Below are 24473 nucleotides of genomic sequence, written 5' to 3'. Positions count from 1 at the left end.
GCCTGCCCTTGGACTAGAGCCTGAGAGAGTGAAGGCATAAGGACAAGCGGCGCTCTGGACATCCACAGGTCTGTGCACCTCTATGGACTTGTATGGTTTCCTCAGCTGAGGATTTACCTGCGTCACCTCCGGACTGAGGAGGGTTAAACCTGAACAGAGACTTTTGTGTTGCTATCATTTACTATTCATCTGGAGACCCAGTTATTTATGTTCCTGTTAAGGACTGTGTAAATAAACCAAAAGAAACGAAAAGTGACGGTTTGGAGTGCTCTTTAACCCCCGCTGTGCTACAAGTGGTGGAGGATGCAGGCATTAGGAGGCTCCCCGAGGAAAAAAACTAACTGTTTCCATAGCTCTGGAGGAGTTAATAAAACAGCTCAAGGCACTGACAGTAGTAGACTCCCCAAGGAAAAAACAAACTGTTGCCATAGCCATGGAGGAGTTAATCAAACAGCTAGTAGTAACTAGCACACAGCAGCAAGAAACAAATCAATTGCTGATTTGTCAGATGGTGATGCTAATGGAGACTAAAAGAAAAGAGAAGTCACCCACTAGCATGGACATATTAAAAACTGTAAGGGGGTGTTACAAAAAAATGACCCCAGAGGATGATGTGGAAGCTTACCTGGCCATCTTTGAAAGGGTGGCAGTGAGGGAAAAATTGCCACCAGAACAATGGGCGGAAGTTATAGCCCCATATCTCACTGGGGAGCCGCAAAAGGCATATTATGACTTGCCCCAACAGGATGCCGGGGAATATAATAAGCTAAAAACTGAGATTTTGGCCCACCTGGGAGTGAGCATGGCAGTCCGGGCACAGTGAGTCCATCACTGGAAGTATAGCCAAGACAAACCTTCCAGGTCACAAATGTTTGATCTCTTGCACCTAGCCCAAAAATGGCTACAGCCGGAAACCTCCTCGCCTACACAAATAGTAGAGAAGGTTGTGATGGACCGGTTTATACAGACTCTGCCCAGGCCTATCCAACGATGGGTGGCCCAGGGAAATCCCGAGTGTATCGACAACCTGGTGGGCTTGGTCGAACGGTATGTTGCAGCGGAAGAGACAGTGGCGGCTGTGAGGCCTCCTGGTCATCCTGCAGACGCTCGGAGAGAAAGCACCAAATCCATTTCAGAAAGGAAGCAAAGGAACCAGAGGGGTTTGGAGCCCGTACAAAGAAACCTGGTCAACCCGTTACGTGCTGGGAGTGCCAACGTCCAGGGCATATCGCTGCTCATTGTCCAGCTCGGGTTGAACCCATGGAATGCTCCTATAGCCGGGACTGTTCTTTGGTGGCACATTCTACCTGCGCTACAGGGGTGGGCAGAGACACCCAGCCACAGATGTGTCAAGTGACAGTGAATGGTGTGGAAGTGTCGGCCTTGCTGGACTCAGGGAGCATGATTTCATTGCTGGACTCAGCCATCGCCACGGGACTGGACCCCCGGGGCAGATTGGGGGTGGTCTGTATACACGGGGACACTAAAGAATACCCGGCTGCCCAGGTGACCATAGGCACAGTGTGCGGAACATATGTACACCAGGTGGGGGTGGTTAACAAATTACTCTACCCACTGATAATTGGGAGGGACTTCCCGTTGTTTTGGGAACTGTGGGTGGAGGTGCCGCGGCCTTGCGGAGCCGGCGCGTCAAGCACCACGGGAGGTTCACCATCAGCATAACGAATTTCCCTTTGCAGGACTGACTGATTCTGAGGAACCCACTCCGGAACCCCAGGTACCTGACCTTGAGGTGAACAGGGATAATTTTGGGACTGCACAGCCTAATGATCTGACTTTAAGGAATGCACGAGAACATATCTCTGTGATTAATGGTGTACCCCAAGAGGCAGGGGATGAGGTGCGATTTCCTCATTTTGAATTGATTAATGAATTGTTATATCGGGTAACGAAAGTAAATAATGAAGTGATAAAACAACTTCTGATACCTGGTGGATATAGGCGTACGGTCCTTGACCTAGCCCATACTCACATACTGGGCGGTCATTTAGAGGCAGAAAAAACACAGGAACGCATTCTAAAGAGGTTTTTCTGGCCGGGGTGCCATAAAGAAATAGAGGATTTCTGTAGATCCTGCCCTCAGTGCCAGATATCTGCTCCTATCTTGCACTTCAGAAGCCCGTTGGTACCATTACCAATAATAGAAATACCATTTGAGCGAATCGCTATGGATTTGGTGGGACCCCTGGTGAAGTGAGCCAGAGGTCACCAGTATATCCTTGTAATCGTGGACTACGCCACCAGGTATCCAGATGCAATACCTCTGAGGAACACTTCCTCTAAATGTATTGGTAAAGAATTGTTCCAGATGTTCACTCGGGTGGGGTTTCCCAAGGAGATCCTAACAGACCAGGGGACCCCATTCATGTCGAAGGTGATGAGGGAACTGTGCAAGTTTCTGCGGATTAAGCAATTGCGCACCTCCCTCTACCACCCCCAGACAGATGGGTTGGTGGAAAGGTTCAATAAAACGTTAAAAAATATGCTAAAGAAGGTGGTAGAAAAGGATGGCCGAGATTGGGACTGTTTGCTTCCTTACTTATTATTTTCCATCCGAGAGGTACCACAGGCCTCCACGGGGTTCTCTACTTTTGAGCTATTGTACGCACGACAACCCCGTGGTTTACTGGACATAGCAAAAGAGACATGGGAGAGCGAAGCCACCCGACATGAGAGTGTCATTGAACATGTGGCCCAAATGCAGGAGAGACTTGCCAAGATAATGCTGTTAGTAAAAGAACAGCTCCTCCAAGCACAGGAAAGGCAGGCTTATGTCTATAATCGGTCAGCCAGAGTCAGACAGTTTAACCCAGGGGATCGGGTGCTGGTGCTAGTCCCCACCGTAGAAAGTAAGTTTCTTGCCAAGTGACAGGGACCATACGAGGTGGTGGAAAAAGTAGGGATGGTCAATTATAAGGTCCTCCAACCAGGTAGGAGAAAGCCCATCCAAATTTACCATGTAAATCTGTTAAAACCCTGGAAGGAGCGAGATTCACTGGGTTCTCCCTGCTTGGTCACGGAGCCGGAGGGTAATATCCAGGACGTGATTATAGCAGAAACCCTGTCGAAATCCCAGAGACAAGAAAGCAAAGAATTTTTGCAGAGTAATAGGGATCTGTTTACCCACCGACCCGGTCGCGCTAGGGTCATGGACCATGAGATCCGTACAGACCCTAACGTAAGGGTCAATATAAAACCCTATAGAATCCCTGAAGCCCGCAGGGAAGTAGTATCCCAGGAGGTAAAAAGGATGCTTGAAATGGGGGTCATTGAGGAATCCACAAGTGGATGGTCAAGCCCCATAGTCTTAGTGCCGAAACCGTCAGGGGAATGGCGCTTTTGCAATGATTACCGGAAGCTTAATGAAGTTTCCGAATCTGATGTGTACCCAATGCCCCGGGTTGACGAGCTGATTGGCAGACTCGGCTCAGCCCGGTATATGACTACACTAGACCTCACAAAAGGGTACTGGCAGATTCCCCTGTCGGCCGACACAAAAGAAAAGACGGCTTTTTCTACCCCAGAAGGGTGTTTTCAGTATGTGACCATGCCTTTTGGACCAAAAGGAGCCCCCGCAACATTCCAGAGGGTGATGGACAAAATCCTAGCTCCCCATAAGAAGTACGCAGCAGCTTATTTAGACGACATCATAATATTTAGCCGGGACTGGGAAAGCCACCTCAGCAAGGTTCAGGCAATATTAGACTCCCTCAGGAGGGTGGGGTTCACAATAAATCCAAAAAAATGTGCAGTGGGAATGGAAGAGGTCAAATACCTTGGCTACATAGTGGGTAGGGGGCTAGTTAAACCCCAAATTAATAAAGTGGAAGCCATTCAGGACTGGCCATGACCCCTAACAAAAAAACAGGTGCGGGCGTTTTTAGGTATAGTGGGCTATTACCGATGCTTCGTTCCAAATTTTGCCACGATTGGAGCCCCGCTGACAGAGCTTACCAAGGGGAACAGGTCGGTAATGGTGCAGTGGACACCAGAAGCGGAACATGCGTTTGAATAGCTAAAACGTGTGTTGTGTCGACAGCCCATATTGATAGCTGCCGACTTTTCAAAAGAGTTCATAGTCCAGACGGACGCGTCGGAAGTAGGGCTAGGAGCTGTATTGTCCCAAGAGATTAACGGAGAAGAGCATCCCGTGCTGTTCTTAAGCAGAAAAATGTCCCCTTATGAGAAAAACTATGCCATAGTTGAGAAAGAAGGGTTAGCAGTAAAATGGGCATTAGACTCCCTAAGGTACTACCTCCTGGGAAAGAAGTTTAAACTGATCTCCGACCATGCTCCCTTGAAGTGGATGTATAAAAATAAAGGGAATAATGCCAGGGTGACAAGGTGGTTCTTAACATTACAAGAATTTGACTTTGAGGTTGAACATAGGCCAGGAAAATTACATGGTAATGCAGATACCCTGTCTAGGATTTACTGTGCAGTTGCAGTTGGTGCCCAGCCGGACGGCTTGGGGCGAAGGGGGGAGGTATGTAACAGGGTAAGAGGAATGGTCTGGAGTGGAAGGTATGTGTCACAGAGGTTATTAGCCTCTGTGAGGTAGTCCGGTCCTCTTTCACTCCAGGCCAGATCTTACCACCTGTCCAGCATGCCATTTAAGGAGACAGGTGGAAGGTAGAGGGAGGTGTGTGTGCCTGGAAGATACAGGCTGGAGTTACTCTGTGACTTGCAGTAAGAGCAAAGAGGCGCTGTGGACGAGGCGCTGCAAAGCTTCCAGCAGGACCCCTGGGGATACGTCTGCCCTTGGACTAGAGCCTGAGAGAGTGAAGGCATAAGGACCAGTGGCGCTCTGGACATCCACAGGTCTGTGCACCTCTAAAGACTTGTATGGTTTCCTCAGCTGAGGAGTTACCTGCGTCACCTCCGGACTGAGGAGGGTTAAACCTGAGCAGAGACTTTTGTGTTGCTATCATTTACTGTTTATCTGGAGATCCAGTTATTTATGTTTCTGTTAAAGACTGTAAATAAACCAAAAGAAACGAAAAGTGGCGGTTTGGAGTGCTCTTTAACCCCCGCTGTGCTATAATAGATAAAGAGAACCAAACAAATGAGTCACAAATATTAGGCTTGTTCATTAATGTGCTGAGGAAAATGATCCAGAAATAAGTGAACCTTTACTTCCACTACCTGGTGACCCCCTTGTGCTGCAATAGCTGCATCTAAGCATATCCAGTAATTGTGAATTAGTCCTGCACATCAGCTCAGCCGCTCCTCCGTACAGATCGGCTTCAGCTCTGCTATGTTGGTGAGTTCCCTCCCATGGACTGCTTGTGTCGGGTTCTTCCAAAAAACTGTAACTTTATTCCCCTTTAACCATCCTTTTGTAGGAGGACTTGTGCACTTCTGCTCGTTGTCTTGTGGATGGATGGAACCAAAATCTGTGGCACCCGACGGTGGTGGTATCGTGGTTTGTGCCCATTTTGCAGCTTCTGGGCCAGGACGATCGCCATCTTTGATGGATAAATGAATTCTATCAGCAAGTTCTTCATGAAAATGTCAGGACATCCGTGAGTTAAATCTCAGAGAACAGGGGCAATGTAGCAAGACAAAGACCTAAGGCAGACGGTTCCTCTTTAACTGTTCTGTTGGAGGAGGACTTGAGTTACGGTTTTGAAATTGGCAAGTCAAAGTCCTGACCTCAATCCTTTAGAAATGTTGTGGAAGAAGCTGTCAGAAGCAGTCCGTGGGAGGAAACCTACCAGCATAGCAGAGCTGAAGCCGTTCTGTATGGAGGAGCAGCTGAGCTGATGTGCAGGACTAAGCCACAATTACCAGAAATGGTTAGATGCAGCACAAGGGGGTCACACCAGGTACTAAAAGCAAAAGTTCACTTCTGGATCATGTTCCTCGATACATAAAGGAACAAGTCTAGTATTTTTGGTTGGTTTGATTTGGTTCTCTTTAGCTATGTTTATGACTTGTGGGAAAAATCGGATGTAGGTTTAGGTCTCTTTCATACTTTTCACTCCCTTCTCAGCCCTAAACCACAGCCCCCGGTGACGGATCTCAGTGCCGAAGAGCTGGCTGCTTACTTCAAAAAGAAAATAGACGTCATCCGTCAGGAAATAACTTCCCAACCCCAGACTAGCCCTGACCCTAGTCTTGTCAGCACTGCATCTAGCTCCTGCTCACTGTCTGTACTCAGACCAGCGACAGAGGAAGAAGTCTCCAAATTGCTCTTCTCTGCTCGCCCCACCACCTGCGCTAGCGACCCCCTCCCCTCACGCCTCCTCCGTTCCTTCTCCCCAGTGGTCATCTCCCATCTCACCACTATATTCAACCTCTCTCTGACCTCTGGCATCTTTCCCTCTTCTTTCAAACACGCCATCATATCCCCACTGCTAAAGAAGTCGACTCTGGACGCGACTGATGCTGCCAACTACCGACCCATCTCAAACCTCCCCTTCATCTCCAAACTACTAGAACGGCTGGTTTACTCCCGCCTTGTAAGCTACCTATCAGAGCACTCTTTCCTAGACCCCCTACAGTCTGGATTTCGATCTCAACACTCGACAGAAACTGCCCTTACAAGGGTATCCAATGATCTATTGACAGCCAAATCGAGGGGTGATTACTCCCTACTGATCCTCCTCGACCTCTCCGCAGCATTTGACACTGTTGACCACAAACTCCTCCTCAGTATGCTATGCTCCATTGGCCTAAAGGATACTGCCCTCTCCTGGTTCTCTTCCTACCTATCTGATCGCTCTTTCAGTGTCACCTTTGCTGGCTCTACCTCCCCTCCTCTTCCCCTTGCTGTTGGGGTCCCCTAGGGCTCGGTCCTCGGCCCCCTTCTTTTCTCTATCTACACAGCCCCTATTGGACAAACCATCAGGAGATTTGGCCTCCAATACCACCTGTATGCTGATGACACCCAGCTATACACCTCTTCCCGTGACATCTCTGCACCTTTACTCCAAAACATCACTAACTGTCTGTCCGCTGTCTCTAACACTATGTCCTCTCTCTACCTAAAACTAAACCTTTCTAAAACTGACCTGCTGGTATTTCCACCCTCCACAAACCGACCTCCTCCTGACATCTCCATCTCAGTGTGTGGTGCCACCATAACTCCTAGACAACACGCCCGCTGCCTTGGGGTCATATTTGATTCTGATCTCTCTTTTACCCCCTACATCCAATCTCTGGCCCGAACATGTCAGCTGCACCTCAAGAACATCGTAAGAATCCGCTCTTTTCTCACTGTGGACACGCTAAAAACGCTTACTGTTGCCCTCATCCACTCTCGGCTCGATTATTGCAACTCGTTGCTGATCGGCCTCCCCTGCACCAGACTCTACCCTCTCCAATCCATCCTGAATGCGGCAGCCAGGCTCATCTTCCTGTCCAGCCGATACTCGGACGCCTCTGCCCTGTGCCGGTCACTGCACTGGCTGCCGGTTAAATACAGAATTCAATTTAAACTCGCCACCTTCATCCAAAAAGCCCTCCACAGTGCAGCGCCCCCCTATATCACCTCCCTCATCTCAATCCATCAACCAGCCCGGGCTCTCCGCTCTGCTAACGAAACCAGACTGAGCGCCCCTTTAATTCAAACTTCTCATTCCCGCCTCCAAGACTTCTCCAGAGCAGCACCGGTCCTCTGGAACGCACTACCAAAGGCTACCTGAGCAATCCAGGACTCGCAGAACTTCAGGCGTGCTCTAAAAACGCACCTCTTCAGGGAGGCATACCGCATTCCTTAAACTAACCCCTCTGTTCTCCGCCTGATAACATGCTCCCTGACCTACTGACTGCAATCCCTGCTAGCCACCATATACCGCTCCTGCAGTCATACCGATTCTGCCATCACACGGCTAAATGTCTGACCATTGTCTACGTGTATATCACCCCTCACTCTCCACCTCGCCATACAGTGCACATCTCTAGCCCCTTTACCTTCTGTATCCCCCCATTACTTGTAGTATGTAAGCTCGTTGGAGCAGGACCCTCACCCCTATTGTTTCCATCAATTGATTACTATGTAACCGTGGTTCTGTAATGTTTGTACTTTTGTCTTTCTGTATCCCCCATCTATGTAAGCGCTGCGGAATATGTTGGTGCTATACAAATAAAGTTTATTATTATTATTAAATAGGACCAGAAATATGGAACTTTCTAAAGGTTTCACAAAGTTTTAAGCTCCACTTCTCAACCACAAGGAGTGGGGACAGGTTGGAAGCTATATGTACCCTGGTCACGTGGTGAACAAGATATCGTATGCTCTGGCCCATGTGTGATCTCTGGTATTGGGGGGGAGGACACATTGGAAGCTATACACCAGTGTTCTCCAACTCCAGTCCTCAGAGACTGCCAACAAATCATGTTTTCAGGATTTCCTCAGTATTGCACAGGTGATGTAATTATTTTTGGTGCCTCAGACATTGCCACAGGTGTTCTTACTATCAGATACCCTGAAAACATGATCTGTTGGTGGTCCCTGAGGACTGGAGTTGGGGACCCCTGCTATACACCATGGACTATTGATGCCATCTACAATGAAGCATGGAAGGTGTTCTCCATAATGATATGGTGTCCTCATGGAGCTGGTACATCCCGCTCACAGATCCAGTGCAGCTCTTCCATACAGCTGTGTAAGCTGAGTTCACTTTTGATCTTTGCACAAGTTCCCGTTCCTTCAGTGACATTCCTAGGTAAGACAAGAGTCAGAGGTGCTCATCAGGTTAATATAGACACTATGAAGTCATAAAAGAAGAGCCTATAACATGGTCACAAGAGATTTCAGGAGAATAGAGAAACACAAGGGGTTGGAATCTTCCAGTCTGGATGATGCATAGGCTTTTCAAAGACTGGACTCCCAAGGAACCTAGAAGACCTGTACCAGATGAGGCTCTTCAAAGAATGGACTTACAGAATTACTGCAAAAACCTACAGCAATTTTATCTGTAAAGTGAGAGCACCTTCCTAGAGGCCCTCCAGAGACCTCTATAACCTCAGCTGAGGACCGTGCTAAGGACTTCATAATGATAGGAGTGATAGGAGGAACATCACTGCTTGGCTCAATCTCTAATATTACTCTGCATGACCCTTGAGTTGTATGGAGAATGGTCTAGGGATGGAGAGGTCAGAAGTGGAGCTATATGTATAACACAGGCCCCATTATTGTAGTGACATTGGCTGGACACAAGACAACAGAACTTCACTTTACCCATAGCAGTCACCTTTCCCAGTTACTAAGTGTCACCCAGTACTCAGATACTCCCAGAACGTACAGTACAGCTGAATTATCTAACAACTGGACAGTCAAATAAGCAATAATAAGCACATATCAACATTAGGGGGTAAGAAAAATGCAAAACTAGCGGCTTACTGATAGGTGACAATAACAATCTGTCAAAAACTGACGCTGTCGCTAACTCTAGTTATCCCTACGTCTTGCCCTAATCAAAATTTGATGCTGACCCTAACATCAGACACCACTGTCCCTGTGCATCCCTAAAGGACACCCTATCTGAAACCCTGATCCTGAGAAAGAAGAAAACCAAATGGAGCAGAACTAAGAAGCAAGGCAAGATAGATATAAACAGAGAATAAGCACAACAGCAAGCAAGCTTAAGCAAGAATCAGACTTAATAGTAACAAGACTATAATAAAAAGAAACAAAGCTCAACTACTAGGAACAAGCTACTATAAGGCCTCCTGCACACAGCGAGATTTCCCACAGAAATTCCACCTGTGCCAGCTGCCATAGGATTGCATTAGATAATGTTATCCTATGCAGACAGCCACGATTTGATCACGTGAAAACCCGTGCAATAAACAAATCGTGGCATGTCCTATTTCTGTGTGAGCCTAGCAGAGGCCCGCACAGAAATGTCACTGGTGGCGCGCCGCCTCCGCTCCGTGCATGTGTCGGCTGGGCAGCAACCGGCACATAGCAGAGCGGGTAGACGTCGGGAGGAGGGGAGACGCAGGGGTCACTGCGGGGATCCAACTCTGCCATCTGCAGGAGGCCTAAGAGTACAAACAATGCTGGATTGAACACACATAGATTACACTATAACCAGCAACATCTGCAGAAGCCAAAAAATATATTTTAAAAAAGGCTAACGAGTCAGGATCTCCTTTACAAACGAGGCAAGGCTGAGCTGCAGCAATGGGGTCAGCTGACCCACTCGAGTAGATCCACTGTGGGACAGTTACACAGTAACTGAGTGAACAATATACTAATAGAAGATGACAGACCAGCAGAATTCCTACTAATCCTAACAATTACATCTGCTGTAGATCCAGCATGCACCAGTAAGACCATCCTACATCTGTCACAGGGGGTAGTGATGGGGTCTCTGCTGCCTCAAGACCCAGAGAAGTGAACATAACTGAGGGAACCATGATATCTGCATTAGACAGACATTTCATACAATTTTCGGGGTTGGGATAGAGGTTGGTTTTACTTACACCGTGCTTCCATCAGCCCATCGTCCTGACCACACTCCACGGTGATGACTACCAAGTGCTTCAAGTCCAATCCAGAACTCCTGCTCTGTGATGGCCACCAGCTTCTGTATTATGGAGACATTAAGAGGACCATGTCATTAGACGAACCTGCCGATCTCACTAATTTGTATGGGGTCCTCCAACTCCGTCACAGTACCGGATGCTGAAGGAAATGAAGAATTCTATGTGTCTAACCCTTTCTACCAGTGGGAGGTAAGCTGCTGCTAGCGGAGACTGGGGTGGGCAGAGAGGAGAGCTGTGTATGGAGGACTTGGTAAGAAAAACTCTTGGTCAACAGCGAATGTTTATGGGCATCTTTACAGAGGTGATGCAATGTCAGGCACATGTGTGGAAAGAGCCCAGCAGCTAGAACAGTGCCCCCTGCAGCATCAAAGATGTTTAAGAAGTGAGAATGTGCAGACTTCTGGACTACCAGGACTGAAGAGCAGGGAATTGGGATGAAAGAAGACAAAGTGCTCCTCAACTCCCAGAACCAAGTGCCGCCTTTACATCCGTATCTGGTGGGAGACTCCACTAGTGATCTTGGTACTGCAATGTGGGATGAGCTGGAATATCTAGTTTCATCCCGGGACCCATTCTATTACTATTCACCCCTACCCACCATATCACATACCCAAATGTTATATGGAAGCATCTAAACCAACCAACTGCCCCTCCCCCATCTTCAAAAAAAACAATCTGACCCATCCTCCATTATCCACCCTCTGGGCCCTGGGTAACCCTATGACTGACCAGTATTGTTCCCTCCTTCACAGTCGCCAGTCTGGAGCCGCGCTTCTCGCAGTCTTCTTCACTCTCTCTCCGGGTCTTTTTGTTTTCGGAGAAGAAGTAGCACTTGTTTGTGATAAGTATCCAGGGATCTGAGCATGGAGAGGACGAGGCTGCAGAAGACCGAAATCGGCAAATAATCATTCCATCTAATGGACAGTTATTTACAACAGTATGATAAAGTATTTTCCCCTTCCAGTTGTCCCCTCAATGGGCGTAAATACTCAATGACTGTAGGTGGAGACTATAAGAAGGCAGAGTGTTTTGTCCCGTCCTCTCAACTACTCCACCATGTGTGATGGATGGATGATGGTGTTACTGGTGTATGCTGGACTTACAGCACACATGCTGGGTCTTGTGTCCCACATTAGTTGACAGGAGTATTGGAATGCACACAGCAGCTGATGAAATTGGATTTTATTCACATTTTTCAATTCAGCGTTGGCCGCCTTTGTCCTCAATGACTGCAGTAACCCTACTGGGCCACTTTTCACCAAATTCTCATAGATGTGTGGAGGGATTTGCCTGCACCCTTTCAGGAGAGCTTCAGATGTTGATGTGAGGGATAATGTGCATGTTGGGTGTTCTTCACAAATGTACTCCACATGGCTCAGTGTCCTCCGGGGGGTATTACAGGTATGAGGCCAGCCGTCCTCTCCTCTCATCACTACAGAGTCCTGAGCACTGACCTCAGCTGAGGCTCCAGAGGCTGTTGGTCTCTTCCTGGATGAGATGTCTCTGGTTCCTTACAGTCATTTCGGCTCCAGGGAAGAGTCAATGCTACTCCAAGTTTTCTCCATGTTAAGATAATGGATGTCACTGCGCTTCCCAGAGCCTCAAAGATTTTAATGTGCCCCTCCAGACTGGAAGACTTTAGCAACCTGTTTCCTCCCATCTTCTGGGATTTGTGGTGGCCCAGACTGTCTGGCCCCTCTATTAGAGCTCTCAGACCCTTTATAAGAGCTTATGGCCCATTATTAGAGTTCCTGGCTCCTTATTAAAGCTCCCAGCCTTATATTAAAGCCCCCGGCCCTTTCAGAATTGGCGCTCCCCTGTATGGTAATTCTCCCCGTGACCCCAGAGTGTGGCATAAAACCATGTGACCAGTTTTACATGGATCAGTTTCAGTGTGAATCCACATTAGATGGGAAAATCCAGCGACCGGAGCGACTTCCAACGAGGCCGTTCATCGGTACTAGACTAGCCAGGGTCTCACCGCCAACCGCGGGTGGGGGGAGTTTCTTGTGTAACGGTGTGGAGAGTATACCAAGAATGGCGCAATCGAGGAAAACATCCAGCGAGAGGGGATCCTGTGGACGGAAACAACTCATCCCTGAAAGGGGTCGCAGGAGGATGTCAGGAATCGTTCTGACCAACAGGCTGCACAGTCAGCTGAATACAACGCTGGAGCTCCAACTAACGTGTCCGAACGCACAACTCACCGTTCCTCCGCCCGGATGGTATAACAGCGGGCGACCAGTTCCAGCACTATTATTGCGGTAGCTGAGATTTCGATGTGAAAGAGTTAATGCAAGTAAGCTTGTGGGTGCTGTATGCCTATTCAAGGGCAGGAGAGGAGACAGCAATTGTAGGGTTAAAGAGTTCTGCGCCGGTGTAACACTGGTGTAATGTAACCAGTCTGGCTTTAGATGAGGAAGGTCTGGGTGTGGATTGTATCCTTTGGTCTGGAGTTCAGTCTTAGGATATGATCCCACTGGGCTCGTATGTATCGATATATAGTAAAGAAGCTGGAACTCCTGAAGAGTCTGCCTTCTTGGCTTTGGTTCCAGCGCCATTGTGTCTAAGAGGAACAGAAAGACTCCAGCGGGCAAAAGAGCGCAAAGCTTGTATCACTGAGCAGCGGGAGAACATCTCCAGGTCAGAAGGACCCAGACTTCTGTTGCTGATGGAGGTCAGAATTTGGCGTAAGCAGCATGAATCCATAATCCCCATCTTATCAGGCAGGTGGAGGTGCAGTCGTGATACGGGGAAGGTTTTCTTGGTGCCCAACGGGTCTTCTGATACCGGTCGATGGACATTATGATGCATTGCTGCAGTTCTGAAGGCCAAAGGAGCTCCAACATGCCACTCAATAAAGAAGCCAGTGCAGGTTTATCTGTGTTACTAGTTTTAGCACATTAGGTTAGATGGTTGGTGAGATAACTAAGGGTGCAGTTACTTTCTGACATGAGTCATATAAGGTCTGGTAAGAGTTGTAGGTTTCAGTCATACAATGGTGGAATAATACTAGATGTCTCATCACAGAAAGAGCTCATACTTACTGATACAGAGGTACTAAGGCTGGTACAGATACTACATACCAGCCGCATACAGAAAGGTAAGATACTACATGGGGGAGGGGCATAGGGCCAAAATACTGATGAATAACCCCTCTCACCCAACATACATTGGGGACTAGTTAATATTATACCTCCTCATAGATGGGGCTTGTATAAGGTGCTAGGCACCCAGATACGGGGATTGCACCATACGGGTTTACAGTCTATTAGTGATGCCCACAGTATTAGACCAGGCATGTTGCTCCACATGTTATAAGTGTCCCACCCAAAGCACTAGCAGCATAATGAGGCCCCGCCGCTAACTGCAAATATAATAAGCCTATCAACATTGTCAGGAATGTCACCAGACTACATTATACTGCAACTCGTCTTTCTGGTCATCATGTCTCAGGGTGTTCATGTGGACTGTACCTGCTGTCGATGATGGTCCTAATATATAACCAGACCTGGAGGAGTCTCCCAAACCTGAAAATGAGAGAGTCATCACAAATGCACGTCCACAGCGGGAACCACATAGGATAGACAGTAACGAGAATCCCAGAAACAAACAACCCTCAGTTGAAGAGAGAGCAATGGACAAGAGAGGACAACTGGAAGAATGGACAATGGAGCAGAGAGGAGAATGGAGAAACAAGGACAATGGACAAGACCGGCTAAGAATGCAAAGAGTAGAATGAAGAAGAGAGGAGACAATGGAGACAAATTGATCAGAGAGGAAAATGGAGCAGAGAGAACAATAAACAAAGGGGACAATGAAGGAAAGAAAATGCAGCACAGAGAAGTGAAGCAGAGAAAATAATGGAGAGGAGGGGACAATGAAGCAGAGAGGGCAATAGAAGGCAATGGTGAAAAGAGGACAGTGAGGCAAAGAACATGCAGCCTAGAGAACAATGGAGAAGAGGGGACAATAGAGCAGAGAATAATCAGAAGAAGACATTGGCAAAGAGGGAATAATGGAGCACAAACCACAATGTAAAAGAGAGACCAAAGGCGAAAGGACAAGGAAGCACAAAGGAGCAGAGAGGACAATGGAGCCGAAGGGACGATTTAGAGGGGACAATAAGGAAGAGAGAACAAGGGAGAAAAGGGGTCAACGGAGAAGAGAAAATAATAGATGACAGGACAATATAGAAGATGGGACAATGGAGCACAGAGGACAATAGACAAAAAGGGTAATGGTGAAAAGGGGACAATAGAGCAGAGAATGCAGCCTAGAGAACAATAGAGAAGAGGGAATAACTGACAAGAGAAGACAATGGAGAACAGGGAACAATGGAGCACATAGGACAATGAAGAAGAGAAACCAAAGGAGAAGGGGGGGGGGGGGGGGAGCAGAAAAGATAATGGAGAAGACAGGACAATGGTCCTCTTCTGCCCAGCAGAGATTGAAGTAACATAGCAGCCCATTATAGGTGTAGAGAGGTTACAGCACCATCTAGTGGTGGTTAAAATGTATTACACCTTGTTTTTCTGTCATGAAGACTAATGTATTATGGGTAGTTTGCAAGGCATTGTGGGAAGGAGGAACTTCCAGCTTCAAGTCTGAGAACAGACCTGCCTTCTGCACTCTCCTCTTCAAATTCCACTATCCTTGTAAAAGTATCTCTGTTCTACCAATCGCACCGAACGCACGCTGGTATGCTACGATCTGTTAGCCAATAAACCTGTCAGACTAATAGGAACAGTCTATGTATTTGGAAGACAGAAATGGTTAAACGGAATGTCGGACTGCCCACCGTGTGACCGTGTGAGACAGAACAGTAAAACAGATGCTAGGCACCAGCGATAGTGGATCGGACTAGACAGAGCCGCCATCAGCCACGCGGTCTTATGTACAAGATTGGAGCGGCCGCCATCCAGTCACAAGAAACACGAGTGCGGCCCCCAGTAAATGCAGCACGATCTAAGCCAAGCTGAAGTCCGTTCCTACCTGGACTGAGTCTGCACAGAGACATTAGGCAGCCAGCAAACAGGCACACAATGTCCACTAGCCAGACATCCTCCTATAAGACCAGGTCACGAGCAAGCTGCTCTAGCGGGTCTTCAATAAGAGACATGGCTGTCCTCGCCCGCGCAGAAGCTGAGGCAGCAAAAGTAAGGTCCACCTTTGCAGCACAAGAGATGCAACTGAAGCTAAAGCAAGTCTGCCTGCAGGTGTCACTGGAGAAACTCGCCACAGAGAAAGAAGCGGCAGCCGCATTAGCCAAGGCAGAGTTCCTAGAAACCGCAGAGTTTCCCGAATTAGAGAATCACAGCCAAGTGCTCAGGTTAGACCTAGACCAAGAAGATGCAGCACAGCGCGTCTCAGAATATGTCCATCGGCATCCCAAGGCGGAAGACAGCTATGATCCAGTATATCAAACAGAGCGTCAAAGACCCCACTTTGAAGCACAGTACCCCGAACAGGGTGGTATGCGACAAAGCAATGATGATCACGACTACTGCCCTTCATAAAGGAAGCTATAACCCTCTCCCCGGCTTAAAGAGACAGCTTTCGCATCAGAGTGGTATTTAACAGACTGCCCTAAGCCAGAAACTCCTAAAAGGTATGGTGATACACTTCACACGCAGCATAACAACAGCACACTGGGTAGTATTGGCGCTAAGCAGGCTATCGTGGACTTCGCTAGGTTCTTTGCTAAACGAGAACTGGTTACCAAGGGACTTACAAAGTTCACCGATCGCCCAGAGAACTACCGAGCATGGCGAGCCTCCTTCCAGAATGCCATAAGGGACTTGGGTCTCTCCTGCAGTGAGGAGTTGGATCTCTTGGTGAAGTGGCTTGGAAGCGAGTCTGCTGAACACGCCAAAAGGATCAGAGACATCAACATAAACTATCCGGGCGAAGGCCTAAAGATGGTGTGGGAAAGACTCGATGAGTGTTATGGGTCAATAGAAGCTATAGAAAATGCTTTATTTAAGAGAATTGATAATTTTCCCAAAATAGTGGGTAAGAGTTACCAGAAACTCAGGGAACTTAGTGACTTGTTACCAGAGGTACAGGTTGCTCAGGTAGAAGGAGATCTGCCAGGCTAGCATTCCTGGACACCGCCAGGGGTGTTAATCCGATTGTCCAAAAACTTCCTTATAACTTACAGGAGAAGTGGATCACGCATGGTTCTCAGTACAAACAGGTTCAAAATGTACCATTTCCCCCCTTTCGGGTGTTTGTAGGCTTTGTTGCTCAACAGACAAGGATCAGAAATGATCCCAGTTTTGACTTTACATTGTCTTGTCCCTTAGCCCTGGTATTAAAACTCATAAAACTTCAGTAGCGGTCCACAAAACTAATGTTGCCTCCACAGGTTCTCCTTGCAGGTCATTTAAGCCTCATCAAGTAGAGAACAAACATGAGGATCCTACCAAATAATGCTCCTTGCACAAGAAACCACATTCTTTGCTAAAATGCAGAGCCTTCAGAGAGAAGTCTTTAGAGGATCGCAAGGAATTCCTGAAAGAAAACAACATCTGCTTCAGGTGCTGCACTACAACATCGCACTTCGCCAGGAACTGTAAAGTTAGTTTGACATGCACGGAATGCGGTAGCACAGAGCACAACACGGCTCTACACCCTGGACCACCCTCTCTGGTATCATCCCACGCAGAGGAACAGGACAGAGAGCAGATAGACACAGCAATAGTCACTTCTCAGTGTACAGAGATCTGTAAAGGACTCGCAGGAGGAAAGTCATGCTCCAAAATCTGCCTTGTCAGGGTTTTGTAAGGACTGGCGGTTCGCGGGTCCGTCGTGCCCGCACCGCCGGTCCGATCACACGTGCGGCCGCTGTGCGGCGCAGGGGAGCCCCAGTCCTCGTCACCACCCCTGGCCGCCGGGCTCCGCCTCACCGCCGGGTTGCTAGGGACGCGGTGGGTGTTGCCCCGCGTCGCGTCCTAGGTATCCTGGCAACCAAATGTGTGTCTCCTGTCCTGCCTCCTGCAGGGCTGGGGGCGGGTTCCCCATTGCTGCTGGGTGCACTCAGCTGCTGTCAGGCTCCCCGCCCCAATCAGCTGCTGGGGCGGGAGCTCTGACAGCATTTAAACCTGCTGGTGTCTCCTGACCAGTGCCAGTGTTAGTCTGGGATTTCCTGCTACACCAGCGTACTGCATCTTTCTGACTCCTGACTCCTGTTACCGACCCTCTGCCTTTTGACCTGACGTTGCCTTTGCCTGATCCTCTTGTACCGCGTACCCTCTCGTTGCTGACCCGGATTGTCTGACTCTCCTTGCTGTGGTTTGTTCCAGTGTCTGTCTGTTTGTTAGTCCCCGTGTCCCCCTTCCTTAGTGAGTGTAGGGACCGTCGCCCAGTTGTCGCCCTGGGGCGTAGCCCAGGGGGGCAAGTAGGAAGGGACAGGGGTTGCGGGTATTTTCAGGGACCTCCAGTTTCCCGGACCCCGAGTCCTGACAGTAACACTGGCCGAACGGAAGTCGGTTCCCTACATCCGACCAGCAACCTTGAAACCCACTATGGAGGCTGTGGCGGCTTTAGCCAACCAGGTACAGATTCTGACGGACCTGGTCCAGGACCTGACTGCTCGCCTGCAGCATCAGGAGCAGCGAGGGGCTTCTAAGATGATGCAGCTCCCTGCCACTCCTGGTACGGTTTTCGAACCCCGAGCAACACCTCCTGACTTCTTTTTCAGGGAGAGAAGTCAGTTTTTTGTGTTCAGAGAAGGCTGCAAGCTTTATTTTGATCTCCGACCCCACACCTCTGGCACAGAATACCAGAAAGTGGGTTTTGTGATAACTCGCCTGAGGGGAGAACCCCAAAATTGGGCCTTCTCCTTACCAGCTGACTCCCCCACCCGACAGTCACTAGATGCCTTTTTTACTGCTTTGGGCCAGCTGTATGACGAGCCTGACCGTGCGGCCTTCGCAGTCTCTAAACTCCTGGCCTTGCGACAGGGGCGGAAGGTGGCTGAGGACTATTGCTCACAATTTCGCCTACACTGCACGGAGTCCGGGTGGAATGACGCGGCCTTAAAGGATCTGTTTTTGACCGGTCTGTCGGAGGGCCTCAAGGACCTCTTGGTGGCACACCCGGAGCCCAGAACTTTGGAGCAAGCCATGTCTCTGGCCATCCGGGCTGACCGACGCTTGAGGGCCAGACGCTCGACTCGGACCAGCCCTGTCCGTACGTCTACTCCGTCGGTGGTTCCGACCTTAACCCCTCCCTCCACAGAACCCATGGAGCTGGGAACCATGACCCCGAAGCAACGCCGGGAATATCGTCTCAGAATGAACCTCTGTCTCTACTGTGGGGAGCCGGGTCATCGCATTGTGACCTGTGAGAAAAAGCCGCGGCAGGAAAACTTCCGCTCCTGGGCAGTTGTCGGGAGGACTGCCTGGGAGCTAAGGTACTCCCTGTAAAGTCTAAAATGTTGTTGCCCTGCACCTTAGAATTCCGGTCTTTCTACCGTGCTGGGCAAGCATTTCTGGATTCTGGAGCTGCTGCTAATTTTGTTAATTTTGAATTTGTTGCTAAACTGTCTGAGTATTTTTTCCGTGTAGACCCCCCTATTCTCGTCTCTGGTGTCGACTCTACTCCCTTGCAGGCTGGTCTTGTAAATCTGGTTACCCCGGAGTTACAGTTCACTATTGGGGCCTTACATACGGAGTCCTGTACATTTTTGGTTATGAAGAACCTGTCTGTGGATGTTGTGCTGGGGCTACCCTGGCTAAGGGAACACAACCCAGTAATTAACTGGGATACGTTGGAACTGGTCAAGTGGGGTTCTCGCTGTGACAGCCACGTGCGCCCAGTGGGGGTGGATGTCTCCACCTGTGAAGGAGTTGAACTACCTGACTACCTCTCCGAGTTTTCGGACGTCTTTTCCAAACAGCTATCAGAAGCCTTGCCTCCCCATAGAGAATGGGATTGTAAGATTGAGTTGATTCCAGGGGCCAAACTTCCTAAAGGTCGCATCTATAATGTTACGGTTCCGGAGAGGGATTCTATGAAGGACTATATCCAGGATAGTTTGTCCCGGGGGCACATCCGGCCCTCCGAGTCTCCAGTAGGGGCTGGTTTCTTCTTTGTGGAGAAAAAGGATGGGGGTCTCAGACCCTGTATTGATTACAGGGAGCTAAACAAAATCACGGTCAGGAACCAGTACGCCCTTCCGCTCATCCCAGACCTCCTCAACCAGGTCACCGGTGCCCAGTGGTTCTCTAAACTCGACCTAAGGGGAGCTTACAACCTCATTCGTATTCAAAAGGGGGATGAGTGGAAGACGGCATTCAATACGCCCCTCGGTCACTTTGAGTACCTGGTCATGCCTTTTGGGTTGTGTAACGCCCCTGCTGTATTTCAAGGTTTCATGAACTCAGTTTTTCAGGACATCATGGGGGTGTTCGTCGTAGTGTATCTAGATGATATTCTGATCTTTTCCTCCGACTGGGAGACACACCAGGTACATGTTCAAACGGTCCTGACTCGACTCAGGGCTAACCAGCTGTTTGCTAAGCTTGAAAAATGTGTTTTTGGGGTGCAGAAGATATCCTTTTTAGGGTATATCATTACTCCATGGGATATCCAGATGGATCCGGAGAAGGTGAAAGCCATCACTGAGTGGGCCCAACCCATCACCCTAAAGGCCCTCCAGCGCTTCTTGGGCTTCGCTAATTATTATCGGAAGTTCATCAAGAACTTTTCTGTAGTGGCTAAACCTTTAACGGATCTCACCAGGAAAGGGGCAGATGTGAGTACCTGGTCTCCAGATGCGCTGGCAGCCTTCGCTACCCTGAAAGCTGCCTTTTCCTCCGCACCCGTTCTTGTCCAACCAGACCTGTCGTGCCCGTTTGTGGTGGAGGTGGATGCCTCTGAGTTTGGAGTAGGGGCGGTACTTTCTCAGGGGCCGTCTACACTCACAAATCTTAGACCGTGCGCTTACTTTTCTAGAAAATTTTCCCCAACCGAACAGAATTATGATATAGGCAATCGTGAGTTACTTGCTATAAAATGGGCGTTCGAGGAGTGGAGGCATTTTTTGGAGGGAGCACGCCATCAGATCATGGTACTCACAGACCATAAGAACCTTGTATATTTAGATTCTGCTAAAAGGTTGAATGCTCGACAAGCTCGTTGGGCTCTTTTCTTTTCCCGTTTTAATTTCCTGGTTACTTACCGACCCGGTTCCAAGAATGTGAAGGCAGATGCCCTATCTAGGAGTTTTGGTATTCCGGAACCTCCGGAGTCGGAACCTGAGACCATCCTCTCCCCCGGGGTGGTCCTAGCAGCTGTCTCCTCTGACCTCTCACCGCTAATTCAGGATGCTCAGCAATCTGCCCCTGAAGCACTTCCAGAAGGCAAACTCTTTGTTCCTTTATCATTAAGGTTAAAGGTGTTAGAAGAGACGCATGCCTCAGTCCTTGCTGGTCACCCCGGTATCTGGGGAACTCAGGAATTACTTGCCAGAACTTATTGGTGGCCTCATATGAGTAGGGATGTTCGGGCTTTTGTCACTGCTTGTCCGGTGTGCGCCAGGGAGAAGAGTGTCAGGAGACGTCCTGAGGGGCCTCTTCTTCCCTTGCCCATTCCGTCCAGGCCCTGGACACATCTGTCCATGGACTTCATCACAGATTTGCCGAAGTCACAGGGGAATGCGGTCATTTGGGTCATTGTAGATCGGTTCTCCAAAATGGCACATTTCGTTCCTCTGAACAAGTTACCGAATGCCAAGTTATTATCTGAGATGTTTATTAAGGAGGTGGTGCGGTTGCATGGGATTCCTGAGGACGTGGTCTCAGATAGAGGTGTACAGTTTGTCGCTCACTTCTGGCGAGCTTTCTGCAGGAAATTGAATATTGGTTTGTCCTTTTCGTCTGCCTTTCACCCCGAGTCGAATGGGCAAACTGAGAGGATGAATCAAGAATTAATCCAATACTTGCGATTGTTCGCGTCTGACAATCAACATCTGTGGGTTAACTTCCTACCTCTCGCCGAGTTTGCCATTAACAACCATGTAAATTCGTCTTCTCAGGTGTCTCCGTTCTTTTGTAACTATGGTTTCCATCCTCGATTTTCTTTTTCTCCCTCAGTTACTGACACGCCGTCTGCGGACTCTGCCATTAATGAACTGTGCACAGTTTGGGCCCAGGTTCGTAAGAACCTTCAGGGTTCCCAGGATAAACTTCTTGGTCAAGCTAATAAAAGACGCACGATCTCTGCTCCATTCGTGGTTGGGGAGCAGGTATTACTGGCCTCAAAAAATTTGAGGCTCAAGGTTCCATCCCTAAAACTGGCTTCCCGCTTTGTTGGTCCGTTCACCATCTCCCATGTGGTCAATCCTGTTGCATACAAACTATCTCTTCCGCAGTCGTGGAAGATTCATGACGTCTTCCACAAGGGGCTGCTGAAAAAATATGTAACCCCAGTTCTGCCCGCCCAGAGCCCGCCCGCTCCTACTCTTGTACAGGGGGAACTGGAGTATGAGGTAGAGCGTTTGATTGATGCTCGGCGTGTGAGAGGTAGTTTGCAATATCTTGTACATTGGAAGGGTTTCGGCCCTGAGGACCGTACATGGATTCCTGCCCGGGACGTACATGCACCCCTATTGGTCCGACGGTTCCACAGAGCCTTTCCCCTCAAGCCTGCTCCGGGCCGTGGGGGTCCAGTGTCCCCCCCGTAGAAGGGGGGGGTACTGTAAGGACTGGCGGTTCGCGGGTCCGTCGTGCCCGCACCGCCGGTCCGATCACACGTGCGGCCGCTGTGTGGCGCAGGGGAGCCCCAGTCCTCGTCACCACCCCTGGCCGCCGGGCTCTGTTTCACCGCCGGGTTGCTAGGGACGCGGTGGGTGTTGCCCCGCGTCGCGTCCTAGGTATCCTGGCAACCAAATGTGTGTCTCCTGTCCTGCCTCCTGCAGGGCTGGGGGCGGATTCCCCAGTGCTGCTGGGTGCACTCAGCTGCTGTCAGGCTCCCCGCCCCAATCAGCTGCTGGGGCGGGAGCTCTGACAGCATTTAAACCTGCTGGTGTCTCCTGAACAGTGCCAGTGTTAGTCTTGGATTTCCTGCTACACCAGCGTACTGCATCTTTCTGACTCCTGACTCCTGTTACCGACCCTCTGCCTTTTGACCTGACGTTGCCTTTGCCTGATCCTCTTGTACCGCGTACCCTCTCGTTGCTGACCCGGATTGTCTGACTCTCCTTGCTGTTGTTTGTTCCAGTGTCTGTCGGTTTGTTAGTCCCCGTGTCCCCCTTCCTTAGTGAGTGTAGGGACCGTCGCCCAGTTGTCGCCCTGGGGCGTAGCCCAGGGGGGCAAGTAGGAAGGGACAGGGGTTGCGGGTATTTTCAGGGACCTCCAGTTTCCCGGACCCCGAGTCCTGACAGGTTTATCCAGTCGGCCACAGAGCTAAGGTGATCAAGGTATACACAATCTTAGATGACCAAAGCAACAGGTCTTTAGCTAAATTCACCTCCTTTGACACCTTCAATATTGTTGGGCCCGGTTCTCCCTACTCCTTAAGGACGTGCACAGGTACCGTTGAGAAAGTGGGGAGGAAGGCAACTGGATACATGGTAGAGTCCATAGATGATCAGACCTGCTTGCCCCTGCCAACCATACTGGAGTGCAATCACATTCCTGACAACCGGTCTGAGATACCTACACCAGAGGTAGCACCATATCACCCTCACCTGAGACCGTAACTTGACCCAGAAGTGCCAATAGTCCTACTCCTTGGAAGAGACATACTACGAGTTCATAAAGCTAGGAGACAGATTAACGGTTCCCAGAATGCTCCATACGCCCGGAGACTTGACCTAGGATGGCTCATCATAGGAGAAGTCTGTCTAGGAGGAGTACACAAGCTGACCTTAGTCAACAGCATGCTCACCAACACACTTGAAAGCGGACATCCTTCCCTATTCTAGCCATGCCACAACAGTTTCCTGATAAGAGTTGCCACAAAGCACTCCCGTGCCTTGTCCCTTCGCAGACCCTTCCTGTGAAGACCACACCTGCGACGGTGAGCAAGATCATTTAGGGTGCACAGTCTTTCACAGGACGAGAGAGGACAACAGGGTCGCGATGTCCATAGAAGACAAGCTATTCTTGGTTATCGTGGATCAAGAAATAGTAAAGGACGAGTCCAAAAGCTGGGTCGCACCTCTACCGTTCAAAACCCAGAGACGACACCTGCCTAACAACAAAGAACTTGTCTACAGCTGATTTATCTCCCTCAAACACAAACTCCAGAGGACACCAGAGATGAAGGAACATTTCTTCACCTTTATGGAAAGAATATTCCAGAACAACCATGCAGAAGTGGCACCCCCACTCCAAGACTCCCAGGAGTGTTGGTACTTACCCATATTTGGCGTTTAAACCCCCCTAAAAAACCAGGATGGATAAGAGTATTCGACTCGAGTGCTAGGTGTGAAGGCATCTCGCTAAACGATGTCTTATTGTGTGGTCCAGACCTCAACAACAGACTTTTAGAGGTACTTCTCCACTTCCACAGAGATTCAGTTGCATTCATGGCCAACATACAACAAATGTTCCACTGCTTCCTTGTCAAGGAAGAACATAGAAACTACTTAAGGTTCTTCTAGTACCACAACAACGACCCCAATGAGGACATTGTAGAGTACTGAATGAGGGTGCACATCTTTGGAAACAGTCCTCTGATATTCTCCTTCGACTGGGAGACACACTGTGCACATGTTCAGACCGTGGTTGCTCGACTCAGGGCTAACAAGTTATTCACGAAGATTGGGAAATGTGTGTTCGTGTGCAGAAGATATTCTTAGGGTACATCATTACAGCATGGGCTATCCAGATGGATCCTGGAAAGGTGAAAGCCATCACGGAGTGGGCCCAACCAGTCATCTTGAAGGCCCTGCAATGCTTTCTTGGGTTTGCTAATTACTATGACAAGTTCATTAAGAA

General features: G+C 49.2%; 1 protein-coding gene across 1 annotated transcript in view; it reads right to left on the bottom strand.

Moving 5' to 3' along the window:
• Positions 1-8123: 8123 nt before the first annotated feature.
• Positions 8124-24473, bottom strand: part of LOC136626857 (early activation antigen CD69-like) — a 51419-nt gene continuing 35069 nt past the window's right edge. The window contains exons 5-9 of the mRNA XM_066601815.1: positions 13998-14051; positions 11251-11399; positions 10459-10562; positions 8516-8689; positions 8124-8322 (exon numbers count right to left, since the gene is read on the bottom strand). Of these exons, the coding sequence (XP_066457912.1) occupies positions 8578-8689; positions 10459-10562; positions 11251-11399; positions 13998-14051 (419 nt within the window). The 3' untranslated portion in view covers positions 8124-8322; positions 8516-8577. The remainder of the gene's footprint in view (positions 8323-8515; positions 8690-10458; positions 10563-11250; positions 11400-13997; positions 14052-24473) is intronic.

This window comes from Eleutherodactylus coqui, chromosome 5 (genome assembly GCF_035609145.1).
Source record: "Eleutherodactylus coqui strain aEleCoq1 chromosome 5, aEleCoq1.hap1, whole genome shotgun sequence".
NCBI lineage: Eukaryota > Metazoa > Chordata > Amphibia > Anura > Eleutherodactylidae > Eleutherodactylus > Eleutherodactylus coqui.
Note: the sequence above shows the minus strand (reverse complement) of the source record. Positions and strands in the feature narration are given on the sequence as shown.